Source organism: Apodemus sylvaticus, chromosome 23 (assembly GCF_947179515.1).
Source record: "Apodemus sylvaticus chromosome 23, mApoSyl1.1, whole genome shotgun sequence".
Taxonomy (NCBI): domain Eukaryota; kingdom Metazoa; phylum Chordata; class Mammalia; order Rodentia; family Muridae; genus Apodemus; species Apodemus sylvaticus.
Window position 1 is genome coordinate 5,613,395 of NC_067494.1, and position 26,523 is coordinate 5,639,917.

The 26,523-nt window shown below is 38.1% G+C and overlaps 1 protein-coding gene across 3 annotated transcripts in view; it reads right to left on the reverse strand.

Moving 5' to 3' along the window:
* The window catches only part of Ptprk (protein tyrosine phosphatase receptor type K), a 510,436-nt gene that overhangs the window by 38,242 nt on the left and 445,671 nt on the right, over nucleotides 1-26,523 (reverse strand). Inside the window, exons 14-17 of one of the 3 annotated variants that reach the window (XM_052169637.1) lie at nucleotides 14,055-14,193; nucleotides 5,436-5,596; nucleotides 3,230-3,265; nucleotides 1,260-1,271 (exon numbers count right to left, since the gene is read on the reverse strand). In XM_052169637.1, coding sequence (XP_052025597.1) covers nucleotides 1,260-1,271; nucleotides 3,230-3,265; nucleotides 5,436-5,596; nucleotides 14,055-14,193 — 348 coding nt within the window. The remainder of the gene's footprint in view (nucleotides 1-1,259; nucleotides 1,272-3,229; nucleotides 3,266-5,435; nucleotides 5,597-14,054; nucleotides 14,194-26,523) is intronic. The other 2 variants (XM_052169636.1, XM_052169635.1) reach the window with 2 other exon arrangements.

Genomic DNA, 26,523 nt, shown 5'->3' on the forward strand with positions numbered 1-26,523 from the left:
TGACCAAAGAACTAAGCATTACAATGAGAAACATGCTTATATTTAATCACATTTAAACTTACCATTAAAACAAAAAACAAACGTTGGAGGGGTGTTACTGTGAAAAGCATGATACTGTCACACTCATTAACAGAAAGGAAAGTACACTTTTAGGGGAACTTGCGCTTGAAATGATAATGCTTACTGCAGAGAGTGATATTTAATTAACAGTGAACCATATTTCAAGTGCTGGTACATCTGCCTGCTCTATCGCCAACTCTACAAATAGGATATGGCAAAAAATGAACTGTTGTCCCCATGATAAACACTTTTTCTTCCTGGAGAGGGGAAAAAAAAAAAAGACCCTACAATCAGATTTGTGTGTCTCCATAATTTAGCTTGATTGCATTTATCTTTACCCTCTCCTATTAAACTGAATTTCTTTTTGCATTCATGTCTAAAAATATCACACACTGAAGGGGGGATCAAAAAAAAAAAAACCCCAACAACACAAAAAGCCAAACAACAATATCAAAAACTAACAAAAACCCAAAAAACAACAAACAACAAACAAACAAAGTCCTTGGTGGGGTCTGTTAAGACTTAACCATTCAAGAGAATTACTGCCTTTTCTTCCGCTTTAACCCACCCCTCTACACACAAACATTTGCTAGTGAACATGATTCATTATAGTTCCCTCTGCTTCCCATGAAACTGCTGTCAACTGACCTATCATTACCAAAATATCACAATCAATAGACTAGCAAAAGGAATGTAAACATCTCCCCGTAAGATTAAGTTCTGAAGCAACTGGTTTGGCCTCTACCACAGGATATACAGCTGAAAAGGAGACCCGTGGGTCAGACAGTGTCAGGAGGCAGAGTGGAAACACCTAGGCTGAGGTAAGGTAGCCATGGCAGGCCGAGACAGAGCTCATCTTGAATCTGCTGAAACAGCAGAATCTTTACAGTTGTAAGAAGCTCAGAAACCCAGATTTGACTCATACTGCACATTGTACAAATGACTATCCCGGTATGGAAAAGCAAAGGCTCTGTGTGGCGTTTGGCTTTGATACAGTGGTACAGTAGTCAGTAAGGTCTTTTGAATAACCACATATGAATTATTAATCTCAATACATTTCCACCTCATTAAACTACCTAATAACGCAACTGCCAGCAAGGACGCCTGTGCTCCTCACTATCCTTATTATACATTGAAGAATAACAACTTAGGCTATGTCTTGATTGAAAGGTTTCTAGAGTTCTTTGTAATATACTTACCGGTTATAGGGACTTAAGCCCAACGAAGCAGTGAAAACACAAAAGATAAAAATATGAATCAATATGAAAAATTCCGAGGCCTCTCAAAAATCTTCAGGTAGATACAGACATGAAGCAATGATTGAAATGATTTCAAAGATTGCTGTATGGATGGACGTGAATGGATGGAAGACAGCCACCAATATCTCGGTTCCAGGAATGATGGGAAATGGAACATATCAATCTGATGCCTAATGGGACTGAGGGGAGTTGACTTTCGAAGAAAGCCAATGCTTTTTAAACCAATCACCTTCAGTTTCAAAATGAAGGAAGCGGCGTGATGACCATGGACTAGTACATCACTACTACGCTAGCTCTACTCGACCACTCCTTTTCATCTGAAATATCGTAAGAATTGTTTAGCCTTTATAGTTTGTAAATCTTACACGCACCATCTCCTTTTCTCTTTACATACAGTTCTGCGGGGTGGGGAAAGCATGAGAGGAGTCTTGCTTAAGACAGATATGTCTTAGTGGTGGGAGACTGAACCTGAGGGGTAGTTTTCTGAACTCATTGTAGTTCTATACATTCTATCCATGCCGAGATTGGAACCTAACTCTACATGACTGTTGGGAAATTACCGCGATGAATTTTAACATTTAGCCAAACCATTCTTCTCCTGTGTTTGTTATTTTAATTTAAATGAAATCTACTTATTAATCTGAGACAGTGACACCACTCTACAGTTCTCAACAGAAGGTGGCCTACGTGGAAGCATTTGGTACTAACTCTGTCATCACCATGCATGGTTCTTCCCTACACAATCAGGTCAATTGTCCTAAAAAATGCTTCAATCCAACTTCATCTCACTGCTGATATGCAAATTGCAGGGCCAGTACAGTTAGAGTTAGATTTATTATTTTTATAGACTCTACAATTACAATTTAAAATAATTATTTTAGTGCAAAAGAAGTATACACTACTTTAACTGATTACATGCAAAATTCCCAACTATTTTGTAGTGTATTTTTAAGCTGAATACCTATATAGCAAAAAGATGCCTAAACTAAGCTTCCTTGTTCACAAGAAACATTAAGCATAAATATCAAATACAATGTTGGGCAATTTTAAAGGTATGTTTATTGATAATCTGGATTTTGCGGTAAGTAGGACCACAAGATTGTTACTGATAAAAAACAAGATTGTTACTGTGGATATACAATGCACACTGGCCAAAATTATTGGTGGATAATTTGTCGGGAAATAAGGAGCAACTTCAAATGAAACTCGTTTTGTTCTGAAATATATAGGTTTAAAAATTAATGCAGTTTTGCAACCAAAAGGGCCAGAATCGTCACAAGGCACACCCATTTTTCTTAGGTAAACTCAGTTTTAAGTTCTTGCACCATGACACTGTGATGTGATGTGATGTGATGTGATGTGATGTGATGTGATGCGATGGGATGTGGTGTGATGTCTATGCCAAACCCCTTGCATCAAGATTCTAGCAACTTTCCCTGTATTAGCAAATGGTTAAAATGGCAACGTAAAAGCAAATGGTCTAGGTCCCCCTGTTCATCTACTAATGCATCTTTAGTTGCTGTAAAGTTAGAGTGGCTTAGACAATCCCTTACTAGAGCTGACTTTCCCACATCAGCTACTCGCTCAGACATTCCTGGCCCTTGGGGTCTGGGCTCATTTCACATTAGTCTTCCATTGGGGCAATGCTGCTTCAAGTCCAATACAAGTAGAAGCTGGTGTTGTTCTAAACAGGGTGCCTTCCACTTAAATCTCCCAGGCCTGTCCCTAGGAAACAAGGTTGCTGTCTGTTTAGACTACGGAAGTCTATCTGGAATAGCAAGACACTTACCAAAAGGCAAATTGTTGCTATGTGGACAAGATACAACCTATGCAAGGAGTTGTGATGCATGCGAAACAATAAAATAAAGTAAAATAAAATAAAAACTGGTAATAAGCATCTCAGGCCTCACCTAACACAGCAGTCGGCACAAGTGGGTCATTGGGCACTGTGGGGAGAACAGAGCTTATGAAGGAATGCTTGCCTCCAAGTTCTATTTTTATTCACAATTATTATACCTCTATAATATTTTTTATAGTTGATTTGTATTTTCTTTTAAAAATGACACAACCTGCTTTGATTTCTGCATTTTGCAAGAGTAAAACACTCTTTCCTAGCAGGGTTATTGCAAAACGTCAAAAGAGTTGTATCTATAGTGATAGTTTTTATAGTTTGGGCCTCTGTTCAATTTAAAAAACCAGATTATTTAGCTTGACATTATAAAAATAATAAAATCAGGGGAAAAGGAACCATGTATTTTAGATCTATCAAGATTAGGCACTTACAGAAATAAAGATCTTATATTCATTCTAATTCCCCCTTTCCCCAGCTAACTGCAGGGAATTGGTTTAATCCTTCTTCTAAGTTCATAAGTGGGTATTTATAGTTACACTTTCAGAGCTGACACTTTATGGTCAGGTTCTGATATGGGCCAAAACAGAAGGGTCCGTGGAACAGAAACACATTCAGACCTGTAATCAATTAAACAGTGAGTAAAGCACTTAGAGGGATGATACACTCATATTTTAAGCAAGCCTTCTTTCCACAGTCACAGAATTTAGACTTTTACATTGTTCCCTGTGGTTGGATCTTAATAGTGAAATAGAAATAAAATTGGCTGGATAGTCCTTCACATGATTATAAATGAATTCCAAAATAACTAACAGTATGTCTAACTTCGTTTAGTATGAATATATTCCAGGAAAATGACAGCTGATATTCAAAGTCAACAATTATTGAAATTTTTCATCAAGCTAAAGGTTTCCAAAAAAGAAAAAAAAAATCCCCTTTGTGAAATGACATAGACTTATAACCTAAAATGTGTAAAGTTGCCATTCCCTATGTTTATAGTTTGCCTAGAAATATGAATTATTTTATTTACTTCTTGCCCTCTTAAATGCATGCTTACCAAATTAGGATTAGACCTGTTACAGAAATGTCTTGTATATGAAACACTAATGACAAACTTGATTTGTCCATCTCTAGCATCAATTTTACTGAAAGATTTGAAGAACTTAATTAGGCACATTTACTTAAATTTAAATAAACACAAAACTTTGAAAGGGAATAATTTTCATAGGATATTCAAATTATGCAATTATTCAAATCCCCTGTGTTTAAGTAGGACTTCAATAGAGACATTTGAAAAGCACTTCCTTCATAGGTCAACATTAGTAATTCTGGAAGAACCTATGTACGGGGGAATGGGGAAATGAATGCAAATGTTATTTCATCAATCTTTGCAAGCCAGTCAATACAACTACACTTTTAGATTTCACACTCTACACTTAGAAACTTAAGACCAATCTTTCATGTAGTTAAAACTTTTTCTTATGTGTATGGTATGTGTGAGTATATCTATGTTGCCATATATGAGCATGTATGTGTGTGTATGCCCAAAGAAGTTGATATTACATGACTTCCTCCATTTCCCTTCTATTAATGCACTGGGGTTCTCTTAATAACCTAGAGCTCATCAATTCCAGTGATTCTAGCTAGTCACCTTGCCCTGGGGACCCACTCCTGAATGCCAACCAAGTGTTAGGATTGCAGGTGGCTACACACCTACCTGAACTTTATAAGGCTTCTGGTGTTCTATGCTCCAGTTTTCATGCCTGTCTGGAGAGTTCTTTATCCAGGAACTTACCTCCCCATCTCTGGTTAACCTTTTGATATTGGAGTTCTTCAGGACTAATACTAGATTTCCTTAATGGAATAATTACTTATGCCATTAATGCTTAGAAAGAATGATTGTTTCTTATCTCAAATGAACCCCTATCTTCTATAAAGAAAAAGTGGAAATAACACACATACACCAATTTTATATAGAAAATGCCATAATTAAGATAAAATTCAATGACACAAGTTGTCTGTATGGCTCTATGTTCTGAATGTTTCTTGTGATTTCATAACAAAATCCCTAGATTGAAATTAAACTAAACCCTGCACCAAAACTGAACAAATATCTTTTTGTAAATTCCATAATAACATCACTTGTATTTTACTCTCCCTATCTGCTTCTCTGGCTTCTTCTTTCATTATTCAATAGTTATTGTGTAAAATTAAATGCACTTGATAAGCTTCAAGAGCATTAACGAACATTTTAATGTATAACTTACATCTTGGACTGAAGTTATGTTGGTCCATGAAGGTGAGGGACAGGGGGTCTTCTGCATGCAGGGTGCTCTGATCAGCATAACTCCGGTCCATAGCATTCACCATGTGGGTCATCTCCTGACGTGTGTTCCCCATAGCATCTTTGCGCTTCTTAGCAAGCTTGCTGCCAAAGCAAATACAAAAGGGAGGCCTGAGTGGGAGCCCTGAGGGACAGTTGACACCAGCAATAAGGTGAGCCTGAGGACAAGGTTACAGACACAGATTAGAAAACCTAAGAACTGTTCCTAATTTTAGGAGTTTAGAAACCACGCAAACCATTACGTTGGCTCCTTGTTGTAGCACGACCTTGTTTGTGAGCTTCTTGATATTCTCACTGTCAAACCAAGAGTCTCACTATTTCTTCTACTTATGTCTGGGTTCAGAGGGAAAGAGAGCAGGGTAAAATGGGAGTACTGGATGATGGAAATAATCGTAGTACATGGTGTATGTTAAAAACTAAAGAAATAATTTCCTTGGGGCTGGAGAGATGGCTCAGTGGTTAAGACTGCTCTTGCAGATGTCCTGAGTTCAAAACCCCTCAACCACATGGTGGCTCACAACCATCTGTAATGAGATCTGACACCCTCTTCTGGTGTGTCTGAAGACAGTTATAGTGTACTTATATATAGTAAGTGAATAAATATGAAAAATTGGGGATTTCTTTAAAAAAAAGAAATAATTTCCTTAAAAACGTTTCAACAAGAGTATAAACAAACACTTCTAAAGAAAAGTTAATTCACAAAGTTATGTAAAAACTTTAAAAATTTAAGTTCCAGCCTTCCTCTTGAATGAGGACTACCTTTGATCAACTTCTAGATGGTCTTGCTAACAACATCACTTTGCTTTATCAGAGCTGACAACTAAAACAAGGGAAAGGACCATTCTTTTCTCAGTCCTTTAAAATCAACCCTGGCCAGATGTGACTCAAACCCTTACAAAGACATGGAACTGAATCATATGATGTGTAAGAAAGATACTGGGGAAAATTGGAAAATGCTCTACAGAGGTTTAATGTCAATTATCATCGGCTTGGAAGGCTGACATGGTCTAACCCTAATATGTATTTTAGACTTCTCATACATACTATCCATTACAGAAATGTCTGGTAAATGCAGCAGCAGAATTATTTAGGAGTTAGAGTTACTATTTCAAATGACACAAATACTGACCCCTTTGTCTACCACATCAAAACAAACCAACCAAACAAAAAACAACCAACCAACAAACACCGCTAACAACCCTCTGTTCTGTGTTGTTCATGAACATGCAACTAAAATCTACTAATGGTATATAAAAGAGTTAACTCACACTCACCAGGTAACTTCTTTACAGAGACACTGTAAGACACTGCCCAGTGTAAACTGTATCATTGACTTTATGGTAGCAGTTAACACTGCCTCGGAAATATTTTCCAGTTGTTAAGAACGCCATTTCTTACCTAGTGGTAGGATATTTCCTTATGGCACCCATGACTGTCTATACTAAACATACCACAAACACTACAAAATCTCATTGAATAGATGGAGTTTATGTCCACAAGATTTCCTTTTACAAGAAGTGCTTTGTACATTCCAAGAGTGGTTCTAGTTTATTTTTGTCTGAGGATTGTAATAGTTGACTAAAGGAGCGCACAACCAACATATAGGATACAAAAACTAAATCTCAATCCCAACTGAATAAAGCATGCATAAACCATGTTTTGCTGATGTACACCTATCATTCATATAGAAGGAATAGCAGGCATTCATAATATCAAAAACAGGGACAAAGAATATTATCTACCACCAGCAGCACGACGAGAACTATCACTACATGGTCACTACTGTTAATACCATCCCTCAGTGACAACATTTACTGCACAGAGTGTTACCAACTCTTCTTTCCAGGACAAGAGGAAAGTCTGTAGAAATATAAAGATCTAGACAGAGACATGCGACATAATGCAGGGAGATGAGAACAATGTGAGGAGTTGAGGAACAGTTTGAGGGCAACTTGTCCTACGGAATCCTGGCTCTTGACACAAATGTTGAAAATGCTTTGAATTTTTAGAAATAACAGCAATGTTTCAGGATGGGTATGTTAGTTTTTATTACCATTTTCAGGTATTTTTAATATATTAAAGCTGTGTGTGTGCGCGTGTGCACGCGCGCGCCAGAGGCATCTGATACCCACAGAGCTGGAGTTATGGGTGCAGTTGTAAGCTGCCTGTCACGGGTGTTGTGAGCTAAACTCACATCCTCTGCAAAAGTAGAATGTGTTCTTTAACTGCTGGGCCATCTCCCTGGCCTCTGATTTAATATTTATAAAGCCTGAACAACTTGTTTATTTGATATTGGCAGCAATAATGCCCCTCTTATAATTAAATGGACATAAGAAAAATAGAAATACTAGTACTATTCAATAATTTCATTTTTGGGGGGGGAGGTGGGTTTTCAAGACAGGGTTTCGCTATGTAGTCCTGGCTGTCCTAGAACACTCTCAGTAGTCCAGGCTGGCCTCGAACTCAGAAATCTGCCTGCGTCTGCCTCCCAAGTGCTGGGACTAAAGGCGTGTGCCCCCATTGCCCAATAATTTCATTTACTAAAGGCAATGATTGACACTAAACACCACCCAGACCATATGTAGACAACAGATAGCCCACATTTCAAACTTCCTGCTAGTTCACCAGCACAAAAGATTTTTTCCCCTTAGGCCTACAACATGCTTTAGTCTCTAGTACTTGCCTAGTGTCTATTTACTGTGACTCCAAATAAACTTCCTTGGAAGGCCTGCTGTGGCTGATCCAAGCACAATCTAATTCAGGTGATTTTTGTAGTGACCTGTTCATCGTTTGAGACAATGCTATCACGGCACATGACAGTATTTTTCAGTCATTTTCTCAGTGTGCTCGGTAAAGGGAAAGGTCACCTGCACCACCTAGACATCAGAGCGAGAATACTTAGAGCACAAAGCAGACATTCAATAAATACTTGTTGAAGAGATAAATTGTACCTGCTAGATACTTGGCACTTTCCATTGGTTAACTCAATTAATTCTCAGATCAATCCACTGAAAACTGCTTAAGGATTCTCATCTTATAGATGAGTTCATTGAAGCTTAAGGGGCGTTAAAGAACTTGCCCAAGGTTGCTTATCTAATAAGCAATGAAGAATGACCTCATTCCATAGCTTCAACTATTACACAACTCAGCTGTGTTTATTGCCACATTAGGAAGCCTACGGTAATGGCTACACTGTTTGCTAAGCATTAGAAAAGAACACAAATATAGCATAGATATGCTGTCATTGATCCATCTTGAAGCAGCAGAGGATGCTTGACAAATAAGTTTTAGCCCCATGTGGTGGTGCTCAGTTCTAATCCCGGGACTCAGAAGTAACTGACTTAGGAACATTCAAGCCCTTCCTGAACTGGGATTCATGGCAAGACCTTGTCTCAAAAACAAATAAATAAAACTTGCAAATATTCTCTAAATCATTTTTTCCCTTGGGCAAAGTTGGTTTATTCCTTTAAAAGCATGAGAAATAGATTTGAACGAAACAATATAATTTGAAATATGGATCAAAATATTGTTAAATGTTAAACATGGGCAGAATGCAGCAAATGGACATGACATCTTTAAACTTAGCGGACTTATGGACGAATGCTTTATATGTATTCATGGATTTCATGAATGGGTAAAGCTTTTCAAAAGTATTTTTCAAGAACTAAAATAGGAAAGTGTTCAAGCAAGGACTTTTCAGATTCATCAACTTAGATACTATGTTGTTGGAATATAGCCTTTGTGAGTAGCTGTAAAGTCAGACAGGCACAGCCAGATGATCACTTACACTTCTATCCTCACCACAACCCTGGGAGACAGGCTTTCATTCAGGGTATTGTGAAATGCAGTGAATTACCATCAGTGATAAATAACTGTTTTCATTTGAAAAAAAAAAGTTACTATGACATAATGCTAATGAAAATAAGATCAAATATCATAGTTTTTTTTATTCCATTTGAGTTCCATTATATTCCTACCTCTATAAAAGAAATCAAATTGAGATTAGTATCCCTAAGAGTGTTTAAGTAGCCTTTGAAAGTGTATTTCCCTATCACATTTTTATCTAGTTAGGATTTAAAGTACCAGTAGCTCTATGTGTCAATCACAGAAACAGTATAATCTGCTATGATGTCAAGAAGAGCGATGTTAACTACGCCCCCACCAAAAGGAATCCCATTCTAATGCAGATACATTGACAGTTAATGGTAAGCTTATTGATATTCTTGTAACTAAATACATATTGATTCTAGTGTGTCTCATGCTTTGTCTACCCCTGGGCAATGAGCACACATAATGCACACTTCAGGACAGTTAAGCAATTCATTTTGCGAGTACTTGAGTCTGACAGATGTGCAAATGACTTTCATTATCGAAGCAGCCAACAGCATAAACTTCTGCAGGTGGATGTATGGGTGGGCCATAAAGGGGAAAAGTACTCCATCATTGTATGAAATGGTACAGTTAATTGCCATTGGCTTCATCAAACATGATTTAACAAGTGTATTATGATTCATCACAATAAGCTAAGAGCACTGTTATTTTACACCTGCTTGTTTTAGCAGATTGTAGGAAGCCAAATGTTTGTAATATTTAAAACGCTGGCAGCACCACATTGAAGTGATTGACTTATAAAACTTTGCTGTAAAGCTGGCTGAAACCTTACCTAGTGATACAGACACTGCAGGTTGTATGCCACAAAGCACAGTGCGATTCCCTTGGACTGAATGGCTAACTATCTTGGAATCTAACGAAGTCAACTGAAGAGGACTCAGGAAATTGAATGTCTAGTGTTCTCCAGGCCATAAGTGACTCACCATAGCTTAGTCATGGGTGGGTTTGAAACTGAAGAGTATGAAAGCGACGACATTGTGATTCTACAGTCGGTTGGTTCCCAGGTTTTGTTTTTGGCTTGTTTCATCAAGTCTCTTTAAACTGTAGTACACAAACTCATTTTCCCCCATTCTACAAAAGCCTTTTAATGTCTCTGCCCTACCTACTACATTCTCTTTTAGCAGTTTATTTTTATAATACCATATGAACAGTTTTAATGGCCAGCAAGGAGAGTTGTAAGTCATGAGCCCTTTTGAATAACTGGGAAAATATATAAAGTGATGTCACACACGCAGGCCCTATCTGGTTTGCCTCCTTTGAGGGCAGTCAGAACGCTGTACAAACATCTCTCTGGGCTCATTTTCACAAATGTGATACAATATTATATAGTATATCTATATATTCTAGAGTAGGAAGTCCAAACCACATTAGTTATCAGATGTATAAATATATTGCTAAGAGGGTACAGACTTGACATAAGTAAATAAATGATGTTCTTAGCCTTAGGATAAAGCTACTCATGGAAAAACTGTAATTAAAAATTAAAAGTAGCTGAACATATAGAAACACAATATCCCTTTTAAAAAAGATTATCAAAAGAGATAATACTTTATAATTTTTGCGTCGAGAAAAATGTAATTTTTTGGAAAGACTACCAAACTGAGAACACTGTTTCTGTGGGCTTTTTGAAAAGGGATATTGCATTTTGGACACATGTAAAGTTGTAATGACCCATTTTCTACTTACAGGTAGTAGGAGTAAGAATAGTAGCTCCTCCTGGGAAGCAGATCACAGACAGTGGGAAAGAGAAGCAATGGTGAATGAGAAGCATGACTCCGTCACATCCAAGAGAGCAGAAAAAAATGTGCGTTAAAAAGAAAACGAAACAAAATGAAATCTGGCTTCTTAGGCTCTGCACTGTAACGTTGCCCATGCACTGTTAGCGTCCTTTCGCCATGCGGTTAAACAGACAGATAATGCAGCAAAAATGAATAAATAAATAAATAAATAAAAATAAAAATTTTAATATAGAATTAGGAAAAAAAAAACAACAGTAACATGCTGACATTTCTTATATTGCCAGAGAACTGAAAAGTTAAATGGATTGTGTGTTTTTCGACATGCAGTTAAAGCATTCTGTCATCCATTGCCATCTGAATGTCATGACAGATGGAGCAGCTGTGTATAGAATGTGTATACTAAATATAGCAGTTTATTTTAAATACAAGACATAAAATTATGATGTTAATGTGTGCAAAGTAACACCTATATTTTTTACACATTGGGCGTATCTTGATGGTACACAATATATACACGTTATGTGGATACAGGTACCGTATGCTACATATGCATGAAGGTGTTCCCACAGTAGATGGGTGTGACCACGGTATCCACAAACATTTACTGTATTGAAACATGATTTCAAGTTGATGTAGGAAGTTATAATGTAGTCATGCTGTGCATTTAAAATATATACAATCAATGAAAAATGGCATATATTTGAAAATAATTCAACAGGGATTAAACTGAAAAAAAATGACATCGCATTCTGAAAAGTGCAATATCCCTTTCATAGCCCAAGAACTTACTTTCTATACAATCTCAGCTATAAAATTTTATTTGGTTGAATTCTAAGCTATTCTTTCACAACCCAAACACACAGAACTATTTTCAATGAGGGAAATATCCCTACATAGATTATTCCCAGTGAGGAATAGTCTAAAGCTACTTTACAATTTCTTGTGAAAATGCAGGTGTTGAGAAGGTAAAAGTTTTTGTTTCCATCTTGTTATTATGAATTTCTATAGTCAAAGGAAACTACTGTATAACACAGAACCTTAAGCTAAACTCTGTCATATCTGCTAAATATTTTTGTGGTATAATAAATTACTCTTGTTTAACATGCATGGTGTGTGTGTGTGTGTGTGTGTGTGTGTGTGACACCAACTATGAGTCGAAGCCTTCATAACTCTGCTGCAGTGAGAGGGTTAGTCCAGATATGACTTAGTCCAGAAGGTGATGAACACCTCATCTATTCTAAAAGATAATAGTCGTCCTCAGTCACGGAGGTGCTGCTGAGGGAGCTGGGGGCTCAGGAGACTTTATATCCAGTATGAAGATTATGAAAACCCAAATGTGAAACACCTAAAGGGAGGCTTGTTGATCTGATCATTGACAATGTAAACCAGAAGGAGCATCAGTGAAGATTTTAGAAGCTGTCGGAGACTGTTACCTCCCTCCCCCATCTTTGCTTTAGTAACTTGAAGGACCTTAGTTTTCACTTGTCATTCCTAGTACAAATCCATCAAAAAGAACAACTACAACTAGGTTAAATTCCACTCTGAGGAGGACACAGACAGAAGTCATTCTCATGCATCCAATCGGGTGTGACCTTCCACTTAAGGACGAAGAAGTGTTGTTAGCTCTCTAAGCCATTGGGCTTTTTCACCCTCCAAGTACAAACCTAAATTAAACAGAGAAGTAAGGTCTGAAGGTTCTATTCCATGATATTACTGATCTTTTTTGGAAACCTAGTGTTTCTAAAATTTAAATATTGGCTCGCCTAGGACATGTTACCAATCCTAGAAGTAGTAGACAACAGCAAGGAGAAAGCACTATTCGGGAAAAGCACATATGTAGCTAATTGAACACAAAACACTGCGGTGCATACCTAATGTTTCTAATGCAGATGTGTCTTCTCCAACATATATATCTCCGGGGACAATTGTAAAGAGGCAATATATTAAAATAGATGCTCATGGAATTGTGATTAGCATATGAGTCTTATCCATAATGTTAATGCTTTATTTTAAGTAGAAAGCAATAATAATTGCACACTATGGAGTTCACATAATATAAGCAACATTATTTATTACACTATCAGTACAATTGTAAAAAGCAAAACCACCTGTACATATGAAGCTCTTAGAATGCACTGTACATGTAAAAAATCGGTTTCTTTTTACTTAAGTGTTTCCAAATCATAGCATTATCTAAAATTCATGATTGGAATGATTGAAGTGCCACACTAGTTTAGAAGACAATGACTTACAGATTCTGACAACTTACACAATGATCAAGTAGCTCAAATTATTAAAAAAAAAAGTATCCTTTTGAGCAAGAATATACTTTTATCCCGAGAATACAAAAGTTTAAATTCCAGTAAGTCATAATATCTTTACTGAACTCCAGGAGGTGGTGACATTGGCTGATATAGTATAAAAGACAAAGTTCAATTTATGCATTTACTCTTCCTTTTTAAAAAAAAATTTTAGTCAGTGAATATGTAATATACAATGTCATTAAACAACATTTTTAATTGGAGAAATAAATGCATGTCTCATGTGTAACCCACATTTAAAAAAATTAATTAAAAACTAAAATAATTGCGACTTTGGCCCAAGCACCATAATGACATAACCATCAATTTCATTGTGCTTAATAATAACAACTCTTAAAATAGGATGAATTTCCCATGTATCTCTGAAATTCAAGAAACTTACAATTTTACATTAAACAAATGTTAACCAAATTCTATGGTTGTATCCTTGAACAAACTACAAATAGCTAAGTAAGACTTTGCTTTAAAAAGTCCCAAAAAAGAAACTGAGGTGCAGGCACACTTATTAGAACTTGTCAAAGAACTTGGAGGGAAAACATGAAAATCAGTGGCATATCTGAGTGTGTGGTACAGGACAGTATCAGACCTTACCTCTTTTTCACAATTACTATGACAACCAGGAGGAGAAGGATGAACACTAAGATGCCAGCACTGATGCCCGCGATTTTCACCACTCTGTCTGTCTGCTTTGCTGGGTCTGGGATCACTTCTGGTTCTTCTGTTGCTGCTGCTAAAGGAATCAGAGAAATAGGTGACTGGACGCCTCTTCATGCACAGGAAGATTGCCTGAAGCCACAAATAGCCAGAGGAGAACAAGCTTGAATAGCAATAACCTGAAAATGTACATGCAGAAACGAACTGTCCTAAAGCGTAAGAGTCTTAAGGCCAAGCTAAGGTAAACAGCTTTATTTTCAGTTTTATTTTGCTGTTCTGTTTTAACATAAGGAATAAGAAATTGTTATTAAAGGGGATGGTAGGCTATTTTCCTTCAAATGCCTTAAAAAGTCAGAACAAGATTTTTAGAATTACTAGGATGGGAAGAGATGGAGTCAGATATAACTGGGTGTGGTAGCCCATGTAGCTGCCTATAATTCCAGGACTCAGAAGCCTGAATAAGAGGGCTTTGGAGCTTCAGGCTAGTTCGAATTAGTTTATAATCCACTATAGAAGTAAAAATAAACAGTTTAGCAGAAGGAAAAAAAAAGTAAGGAAACATACCCAGGACTATTTCACATTTTTTCACTAGTTGATAAATGTAGGAAATGACTTTAAGAAGATTATTTTTTTTATTCCTTACAAGCCCTTACTTCTTTTTCTTTCTCAAAATCACGCTCAGCCCTCACACATGTCCACAATTAAAATAGAAAACTTTAATCAATACATAAGCCCTGGAAAGCCTCGGAAGACATTTTCCTTTTACCTCATTTACCTTGAAACTGGCAAAGAAACTATTACTATCTGTATTTTACAGATACAAAACCCCCAGGCTTAGGGCATTAAGGATAGATTATGAATCGCTCAAGGGCAGACACAGAATCTAATACATCTTCTATCTTCTAACACAGCACTTCACAGGTTGCCAGGTTTGTGGGGCCCCCACTGCTGAGAATATGTACCACACAGGCCAAGGAGTTCTATGGATTAAACATACCGGAAAACTGTTTTCAATCGCCAGTCACGGAACCTTGTGCTTCAGTTCAGAGACCCTGGCTGAACAAACATGCTACAATCAAGGTCTGCACGGAGCCTCTATATCTCCAGGACAAGTCTCTTTTCTGTAGAAAGTTATCCGCCTATTGCTGTTCCAACCCTTTTTTCTTTAGTTCCTTCATTTGGCTTCTTTTGCTCCAACACCCATGTTCTGTGTATCTTAATGCCTGCTCCATTTTTTTTCCCACCAGAATGTTGCTGGCATGAGGTTAACATAATTTTTTCAAATTAAAATAATAATGGTAATGATGGTGATGATGATGCAAACATATCTCCCGCTAATATTATTTTCATTTTACTTTAAATCTAAACAGAAAATTAGCATCTGAAAAAGTGTTAATTCTGTTGGTTAAATAGTTCAGGAAACGACCTTTGTTTCACTCGCGTAGAATTAAATGTTCCAGTGGCTTAGCCACTATTACTCTCAAGCAGAGACTGCAACTCCACAGCTTGCTTTTTTCCTAGTGAGTGTAGCAAGCTTGCTAGGCAGAGGTATGGCTGTTCCTGGCTACAGCTACAGGGAACTTCCTTAAGTAGGAGTAAGCGAGCAGGGTACTACATGGCCAGCTCTCTCCCTGCTTGCAGTCCATCCAAACCTGCTGTAACTGTGCTGCCATTTCTTCTTCTTCTTCTTGAGCAGTTTGATGAATGCATACCTACGCCTCCTACTCATGGTACAAGCATCAATGCCTAAAATAGGTGGAATGTATTCCTAGGTTGAATTCAAGAATCTAAAAACAAAGTGTTTATTGTTTATAATGATCAAACTTGATGGGTTTACATAGACACACTTTCACAAGGTAATTTTAAAAAGTGATTTAGAAATCTCGTGAGAGAAACATTCCTAAGGGGGATAATTTCTACAGATGGCTCACTAAAGCCTCTGACCCGTTACTTTACTACACCTGCCGTTCACAGGATAGAGAGGATAATTCCTTGCTACTCGGACACACCTGACTTATGGAGTTAACTGCCGGTGCGTTGGACAATCAGTACTTGTTCTCTCTCTTCTCTCTCTCTCTCTCTCTCTCTCTCTCTCTCTCTCTCTCTCTCTCTCTCTCTCTCTCTCTCTCTGTGTGTGTGTGTGTGTGTATGTATGTATGTATGTATGTATCTGTGTGCTCACTTGTATGTATTTGTGTGTAGATGGGAGTATTGTATCTTGCTCACATGATGATCGTATTTTTAAAATTGAGTTTCTCACACTGAGCGTTCTTTTGGGCAAGGGATTCATCTATTTTAGCTTGTTCAGTTAGGTTAGGGGTACGTGCTGACACCCCCAGCTTTTTACATGGATGTTAGAGATTTGAACTCCAGTCTTCCAACCCCAGCACCCCAGCACTGTTTCTCTGTCCTTGATTATCATGGCACAGTACCATTGCATGGAAACAAACTATACTCTTAAGATTCATACTGTGAAACACGTGTTAGAAATCATGTAGATTTTTAGTAGTTTGGATAATGATGACTTGGGGACCCAGACTCAGGTCCACATGCTTGTAATCAGTCATGACCGACTGAGTCATTTCCCAGCCAGATCCATCTCATTCATATAGCTTAATTAAGCTGTCACATGTAGCATATGCTACATCTTATAAGAACCTTCAGAACTGCTCAGTCTTTTCAGAGAAAGGCACACATGGACAGAGAAGGTTGATATCACAAATAGAAGGTCAGATATAAACCACTACCATGAGAAGTTTACATTCCATCCACACTGAGTCATGAAATAATGAAACACACAAAATGGTGGCCAAGCAATTTCAAATTTAGAGGATGAAGAATTTTTTCAAGTTTTAATAGAAATAGATTTTTTTCTGATAAATTAATCTAAATACAGTCCCAGCAGTGGAATGTCCAATCTAAAGGTCAACATTTGAACAAAGAAACTGTTAAGTTTGACCACATGTTCAGTATACAGGATGCTGAAACAATTCATGTATTATGGGTACCCATGTGATCATTTTAAAGTGATCATCTGTGCTCTCTTAGAGATGGATCTTGCTTATAATTACCAAATTGCTTTAAAAAAGTGATCCAGGGCAAACATGATTCGGACTTATGATTGTAATTCTTGTGCAGATTATTAACTGTCAAATAATTACCAAACTTGAATGGGATTCTCCATATTTGTATGATTTGGTAGCTATTTTCCCTGAATTGTAAACTTCCTATAGAAGAATCACTTAATATTTCTATTATTATCAACTGACAGTACTTTTATGTGGAAATTTATTAGTTTGGAGGTGTTTCTGTGTAGACAGCATCTTTCTATGAATTCCAGGTTGGCCTCAAACTCATCATGTAGTACAAGCTAGCACCTAACTGCAACCTCCCCAACTTAACCTACGCAGCTGGCTTCCTCTGTAGGCTTCAGTCACATTCATTTTTCTAGGCAGTGTAATCAAAGAATATAAATAAAAATCCATTTTTAGAAGATTAATTAATTGAAATATATAGTAGCTTTTTAAAAATGTTTTGTTTTTGTTTTTGTTTTTGTTTTTCCGAGACAGGGTTTCTGTAGCCCTGGCTGTCCTGGAGCTGACTCTGTAGACCAGGCTGGCCTCGAACTCAGAAATCCACCTGCCTCTGCCTCCCAAGTGCTAGGATTAAAGGCGTGCACCACCACTGCCTGGCTATATAGTAGCTTTTAAGGGAACATTTCCTATTTTCTTTTTTTCTCTTTTTCCTCCCCTTTTCTTTCTTTTTTTTTTTTTTTACATTTCATATTTTATTCTCCCAGCTCCCACCATCCACCCTGCGCCTGTTCTACGTCCCTTATCTCCTCCGCACCCCCATGTCCTATTTTGTTCAAGGACAGCCAAAACCTGTTATTGTGGTTGCACCCCTGTGTCTCACATAATTTATGTATGCATAAAGACAATGGAGAGTATCTTTTACAGAAGGTTTTCCTTTGCCATAAATCTTTTTATACTTTATTTGCCAGAGAGCATTCAAAGAATCCCCAGCTTTTAGTAGACTAGACTATCATAATTCTTTGCACAATGAGAGAAAAAAAAAGTTAGAATTTTACTTTTACTGAGCACATTTATGTGTTTTGGGGGAAGAAAAAAATAGCTGAAGTAAAACCCTTTGATATGCCTTCTCCTTCTTTCCATGAATATAATAGAATTGCTTCCATTCTAGGCAAAAAGAGGAAAGTCACATATAATTACAAAGAAGTAAAGTTGGTCCTAATATCTGGGATCAAACACAACCATTTTTTCCTCTTTCATCACTGATGTTCCAGACAACATCGCTAAGCACAGTCTTCTAGGGGATCTTCCAGCATCTTTAGACATACCACACTCAATCTCTACACATCTTCCTGGTATATCATATTGTTTTTCCTCTTCTTGGCTGTGATGCACAGAAAGACACAACCAAGCTGACAGAAGCAGCATCTTACAAGTGGTTGGACTTCAACAGGCACACTGCTCTGTATTTGAATGCTGGAAGCCCTTGACTTTCCTGGCCACTTTCCTGGCTATGCTGCCTTTCATTGGGCAGTCAGGGGCAGTGTTCCTCCCATTGCCATGGCTTTGGCCTATTCTTTTATAAATGCCCCCCATTTTGGTCATTCATGAGGAGTGGCTGCCATTTTGGGTCCCCTTCCTCATGATGTATGGTTTTCCATATTTTCTGGCATTGTGATCTCACAGCTTCTATGACTTGGGCTACTATCCACTTTGATGATTCTCAATTCCTGATCAACATCTTCTTGAACTCCTGACCCTGCAATAATCTTATTATTGATCTTCATTGCATGTATGCATCTCCTTCAACATCTAAATGTGAGATTACACTACTTTTTCACAGCAGGATTCTTCTAATTTCTCCCCTTGTAGCACCAGAGACTGCTATTGTCTTCTTGAAACTGGGGATTGGAGCAACATCCTTTCCCCTTCTCTCTCTCCCTCTCTCTATCTTTTGATTAATATTTGAAGATTAAGTTATTTATAATCATGAAAAGGCTAATCAGGCAAAGGAGTGCCTAGGATAGACATGGAAACTCATCCCATTTCTTGTGCAATTAGTTATAAAGTCCTACTCCTTTCTGAATCCCTGCTTTCTACTCCTCTTCTTGCCCTCTGCTACATTAATGCAGAACAGTATCATTTTTCATACCCATTGTGGCTCCTTACCTCTTCTCTGCATCCTGCCTCTCCTTCATCAAAACACACACATAATACTTTTTATATTATGATGGTATATTTGCTCCATCTAATAGACTTCTAATAGCTTCCTATTCTTAAGATAAAGTTCTTTAAAGCAGGAAGCATGCATACTTTTCCAGCATTGTATGTCTAACTGGGCTTGGTAAGGAGCCATAATACAAAGATATTAGCCAAGTAAATGAAAGGCAGGTACTGCTCACACATACAACAAATGGTCTGGGCATCAGACGTCTTCCTCAAAACACAAGGATTTGTTGGATTTTACTCTTCTAGATGCAGATAAATCCAACCATCCCCATCCTTTCCATCACAGGGCTGTTTTCACCTTCTGCCCCAAACTACCATTCAACCAAGTTCAAGCAAATTCCCAGTCAAGAGAGCATGGGGTTTGGTATTGGGTGTGATGCTGTTTTTATTCTTAATTATTTCCATTACATTTGGAGAAACATGTTATCAGTGAGTCCTTAGATTGGAAAAAGTTACCCAGAATACAGGCCCCAAAGCTTAAATACTCAGACAAAAAGAACTAAGCACACACCCATCATGTATTGTACAGATTGTATAGCTACAGTAGCTAAAAATGTGATACTATAATGAAATTGATTTGCTGGCACTGGGGAATAGTAGAAAGCCTAGAAAGTGACTCCTGAATAACATAAGTAATGATAAGGGGAGAGGTGGATTTGTGGAACTTTGGGCCAGTTCAAAGGTCACATACATATAACTAGATATTTATGAGGCATGCAAGGAGTCCTGTATTACTTTGTAATCGTAATAAAACACACAACCAAGACAACTTATTGGTAACATTTAGTTAGGCTTCTGGCTCTAGAGGGTGAGAGTTTATGGTGGCAGAGTAGAGAAAGCAGAAGGCAGATCGGAGGCTAGAGGGCTCATATCATCCTGAACCACAAGCATGAAGAAGAGACAGAGAACCAGAAATGGTTCAGAGTAGTTAAACGCTCAAAGCTTGCTCCCAGAGACATTCTTTCTCCAGCAAGACCACATCTCCCAAACCTAACAAAAACAAGTATTCAAATGTTCAAGATTATGGGGGACACTTATTCAAACCAGTATAGATCCTAAGGAACATGTACCTGCAGTCGTCCTAAGAATACAATACCACATTTCCAAGATGGTGGCATGCCAGCTAGACATAGAATTTCTAAAATAGTCACTGTATATAATGAACCTTTAAAGGATGTCAGGTGAATAATGCTGTGAAGAGGATTTATAAATGGAAACGCGTAGTGGTAGAACTATGAGCAGGTGGGATGGATGCGACCTATGGGTTAGCCTTTTGAGTCCATAATATAATAAAGAGAACCTGTGAATGCGCAAACTGACATCACTTAAAAAATAGTTTTAAAAAATTTTAGCAGTCTGTCATATAAATAGATAATGATGGGTTTTGTAAAGTACAGGTTATTAATTAAATAGTCTGCTGCTGTGGACTTCTAAGCCTTGGGGGCATCTTGAAGCATTTATTATTTAACTCAATGATCCTTTGATGTCATCTTGCTTTACCACCTCTCATGATCTTATGGTGAAATTCGTCCACCCTTGGAACAGTCAGTCGCAGAATTTTATCAGTGAAGGAAGAAAACAGCCACATGTTATACATTTTGGTGTAGAGTTGGAAAGTATTTTTTCTTATTTAACAGAGAAATTTTCTTGAAAACTTGTGATTTTCAAGAGAATGGAACAAAAGTTCATGAGGATCTAAAATAATTATAAAATAAAACTATGTATTCCTATTACAAATGTTTTACAATTAATTACATGATGTTTAAGGTAGCTCCTGCAAGGCAGAGAATTTCAGATTTGTTTTTGCTCAATGACAATAGCACAAAAATGTTTCAAATAATTCTAAATAAATAATAGAAAATTTTCACTTACACAACAGTGCCATATTTCAGGAGTATACTCAAGGGTAAAAATGTAGAAAGTCTTATTTTGCTTCATTTTCTTTTAAGAGCAAACATCTGATTGCACATAGGAATTTTCCACTAAGCTTCCAATTTACTAATAGGTACTAAATGAGTAAAATGGAGCCATGGTTGAACGTCTTAAACACAGCTGGGTCTATGAATTAGGTGTCTCATGAATCTGTCTTGAGCTCTCTCTTCCAGTTTCGGCCTTCAAGACTCAATTATTTTGTTGCTTTTTTGTCTTTCTGTTTTTGTTTGCTTTTAAATAAAGTCCCCTGTTTCACGTGTTGGCTTCCTCAGACATAGCCTATATTCTGCTAACAGGGTGATGCTTCTAAAATGTGAAGTTAATTAAACAGCTACTCCAACTTTTTCAAACACACAAGGTTTTCCCAAATTAGGCTCAAGCCAACCCATTGAAGCTCATCTACTGGCACACACCTTAAGTTATCATATACCCCAATTATTTAGAACCATCTACCTATCACCAAACACTCTAGTATCCTTCACTCCACATTGCCGGTTAGTAATATGCCACTCAGGTATCATATCCAATTCACTATGATTGAAACACAGACTGCAAACTCAACTTTACACGATGTGACTTGTTACTCACTGATCTGCCTGCTAACATTATACATCATTAGTGTGTAAATTATGTCATAATGGCACAATCAAATCATCCATGTTTTGTAAACATGCTGTTGAAACAAGCTCTAATATTCACTTGATGAAAATGACAGAGATATTTGAATATTTATACCTGTTTTGTCTAAGAAATGCTCAATGAACAGCTTTCACCTACTTATATACATATATCAGTACATACATACAAACATACATACATACATACATACATACATACATACATACATAGATTGGCTAGCTGGCAAGCCCAAGTGATTTTTTCTCCGCACCTAATCTCAGCACTGGTAGTCACATGTACACACAAATATCCCCTGCTTTTTATGTGGCTGGGAATTTAAACTCAAGTTTTCATGACACACATGGAGCATGTTTACCCGCTGAACCAGGTCTCTGGCCCTGAAATACGTTTATATGACAGGAGAGTCTTTATAAGGAAATGAAGATCCACGGCCAGAGATCACGCACTGCTTTTGCAGAGGGTTTCATGAAGTATGCCCCGTCAGATAGAAAAACCGTGGATGCTGAATGGTAAACGTGGACTTAGCAAGGCCTTTGTACAGGAGCTCACTTCCTTTAATTAGGAGGTAACCCCATTCCCACCACCAGCCTACCAAGTGCAGGTCATAGGCCTTGCTGCTTCAGGCGAGGGTCAGCGAAACCTTTCGTAAGACTAGTTCCCTGTTTGGGGAGAAGGCCAGAGACCTGTTCATTTCTGTCATTTCTCAAAACAAAATAATACCTACTCCAGTTGCAAACCCCGCTCCAAGTTAGAGTACTTGAATCCCATGATGTTACATTTTGTAGTAGTGTCCTAAACTCTATGGCTTTTCATCTTACTTTATTCATGGTATAAAAGTGAGTTATAGTTTTAATATTAATGAAGTAAAATATCTTAGTCTATGTTTTATGAGTGGTGCTTAGCATTCAGTAATGTTTCCCAGGCTGAAGTCATTAATTTTTTTCTCTTTTTCCTAAAAAAAAATTTTTAAGCTGTGCACGTCATATCTAACCCTTGGATTAATGCAGGTCTACTTTCTGAGTAGGACGGACAGGAGAGAGCATCAGGGTCACTCCATTGCTCTCATGTTGTTAAATACACTGTTTCTGTACAAGGCTTTGGAACGTGTGTCGCGGGCTTAGGAGCTGCGTATGTTCCGTATCTAAACATGTCACTGCAGGAATTTTCTACTCTCTTGCTGGCATCACTTGGTTCAAATGGGTTAAACTGAACATGAAGCTGCCTCAGTAGCATGTTTTTGTGAACGGGCTCTTCTTTTCTCCAGCATGCACATACCTTCATAGATTTCACTCTGGACCTCTTTACATAAAATCAATCTCCCTCTTACAACTCTGCTTCTAGGTCTACCACTAGGCGCTGTTCCCTGTACCCTTTTTCCATCAAGAAGGCTCATTTGTTGAAAGCTTGGAGACCAGTGGGCTGTAGCCTGCCTAAAACATAAAGACTCTGATCTAATTAGTGGCTCCCATCATTACTGGGAGTTGAGGCCAGGTTGATGGGAACAGGCCTCTGGAAAGACTTACCTCATTTCTGGACTGGTATTGTATGCTGCTTGTTTCTATCAGGAATGATCTACTTTGCCCACCACATGCCCTGTCCATCATGTCTTGCCACACTGTGCACAGCTCCAAGAGCAACAGAGCTAAGGAATCATGCAGTGGAGCCTCTGAGGTACTGAGCCAAGATAAACACTCCCTTTATGTTGTTCTCTGCGGTATCGGCCACAGCAATATAAAGTTGATGGACACATCTATTCAGTTAATTTTGAATTTGGACAATTATTTTTGTCTTATAAATTCTATTCAATTAGAATATAGTTCTTTGTTTAGTTACTGATGACAACATCTTGCTAATATTTATGATTCATACCTTTTTCCGCTAAGTGTTTTGTATGCAGCAATTTTGTATTTTGACTCCACAGTCAATAACTGCAGTCCTGGGAGGATTTGGGTGCTATTTTTGCTAACTCTCACAGTGACTTACTTTCAAGAATGCTGGTGACCTTTGATCGAGAGATAATTGCTTTAGTTAGTCTGTGGGACTCCTGCGGGCCTAAATTGAGCATGCTTTCTTTTTAAAGAATTTGCACCTACTTGTACCAGGAGCCAGAAGGTACCAATGGATTCAGGCTATCTCTGCAAGTTCTGTTTGAAAATCTCAAGCTATGCACTCCCATTGCCAGCCCAAAGATCAAAGCTTCAACACAGCTTTAAGTTTTCCCTACAGAGAATACTAAACCATCATTTGGCCCCCTTCCTTCCCCCTCCCTTCCCTTCCTTTTTCTATCTCCTAATCTCTTTCTATTTTGAGAATAGTGGGTGCTTATAAATGCTATAAGCTCAGCAATGTGCATAAAATGGTTTTCTCCCCATAATGGGCCTGTTCTACAGAGATGCCCTGAACACATAATCTTCTGGACATCCAGAACAGCAACAGAGACCGCAGACTGTATTTATTTGATTTGCAGTGCTGGGGTTCTGGTCCTTGTGCAAGTATTCTCCTACTGAGTCTCACACTCCTAGCCCCTTGATTGTGGAATTTAATCAAATTCTTTAGTTTATCCAAGACTTTATATCTCCTTATTCTCTCACCTCAAACACCACGTCATTATTTTCCCATGACACATGAGTAAGATTTTACTGCATATATGTACGAGTAAACCAGTACCTCTTGGTACAGAATAAGTGTATGTGCTTCTCCCGGACATGGGATGTTTTCCTCACTCCATGCCTTATTTTTGTGAGTGTTTGTCCTTGAAACGGGATGTTTTCCTCACTCTGTGTCTCTTATTTTTGTGAGATGTGGTCTCACTTGCTTTGGCTAGGGTCCTGGCTAGCAAGCCCCAGGGATCCTATTGTCTTTACCTGACTGGATATGGTAGATTTGAAAAACAATGATCCCCATAGTCTTATATAATTTAAAGCCAGTGGGGGGGGGGAGGGGGGGAAGAGATGAGTGGTAGGGTGGGGTTGGAGGGGGGGGTGGGTCTCCTTCTCTCCTCTTCCTATTGCTGCTGCTGCTCTTGGATCTACTATGTAAAGTTCTCAGCTACTTCTCCAGAAACATGCCTGCCACCATGCTCTACTCCAAAATGACAAAGGACTAACCTCTCAAACTACAAGCAGGACCCCAGTTATTCACTTTCCTTTAAGAGAGTTGCCTTGGTCATGGTGTCTCTTCAGAGCAACAGGATACAGACTAAGACACCAGAGATGGCATGGTGAGCATTGCTGAGCTCAGCTCTCCACATATAAGCCAGGCACCTGACTTCAGGTGTATGTGGTGAACTCCTTACTGACTTAGCCATCTTCTTGGTCCCGGCACTGATGGACAACTCAGCAGAGGCTAGTCAATGACCATGTCATTGCTGCATAGGAGGGAAGATCGGTCAGAAGAAGGTGATCCGGGGTTAGATGGTGGAGCCTCCTCTTGGCTTAGTGTATCTGCTTCATTGCATGTGTGCACTTGGCACTGAAGGGAGCTCAGAATATTGGAGCTACTTACTTGACGGAAAAACGATCTTCTCACCTCAAGTAACAAAAGGAACGAGACAATAAGTCTGCTTCCTTCCATGCTTTGGGGAAGCCAAATAATGTAGTTCTGTACTCTTGCAGGGCTAATGAACAAGGCTATATCTAAACGAAAGAGCATATGGGACAAGGAATATGTCAGTAATAAAGGGCTACACCTTCTATACACTCATTACAATGTTGAGACATGGAGTCAGTGATGCCTGTTCGGAGCAAAGTGGCTGATGATCACTGGGAATGAGGAGAGGGAAGTGAACGCAAAATGCTGAGTCTGATTCCTATTCACACAGAGTGTTTATAGTGGAGAAGGCTACAAACAACTAAATATAACTTTCAAGTGAAACGTTTGTAAAGTGAAATGTGGGTAACGGGAGACACTAAGGAAAAACAACTCTGATAATGTCACTGGTATTTTTTTCCCCTTCTACAAATGGCAGGATCAGAAAAGTCTCTTCCTCAGGGAAAACTCTGGGATATTAAAATGTAGGCACTGCATGTAATTAAAAGGCAAATGCACTTGACATTTTTGTTGGCACAAACTCAGAATGCCAGAACTGGGCCAGTCATCCAAACATGCCATTCAAAGCCTAGGCAGGAAAATCAAAACAACAACAACAACAACAACAACAACAACAAAGGTTTAATTTGAATATTATTAGGAAAACAAATAGAAGTCAAGAAAACTCTTTAACAGTCTTCAAAGATAAGGGTGAAATATGATCTAAAATACTAAGCAGGACCTACCTTCTGACCTCTTTCTACTGTTCTTACTTGTTAACCAAAGGATTATGAGTGCTTGCTATTTTGGCTCCTTTTAGTTATGAATTTTATTTTCATTTTGAGCAGGTCATTTTCCACCAAGGCTTAGATAATTCATTAATCTGGCATATCTCAGGAGAACACACAACAGGGTTTAAATCACATTAATAGAGGTTGCACTGCAATTTTCAAAAGTGTTTATTTACTAAATTAGAGACTGCCCCGATATGGGATGGAAGAACCGGACTTTAAAAAAAATATTTTATTTGAGTCACAGCTGTTCCA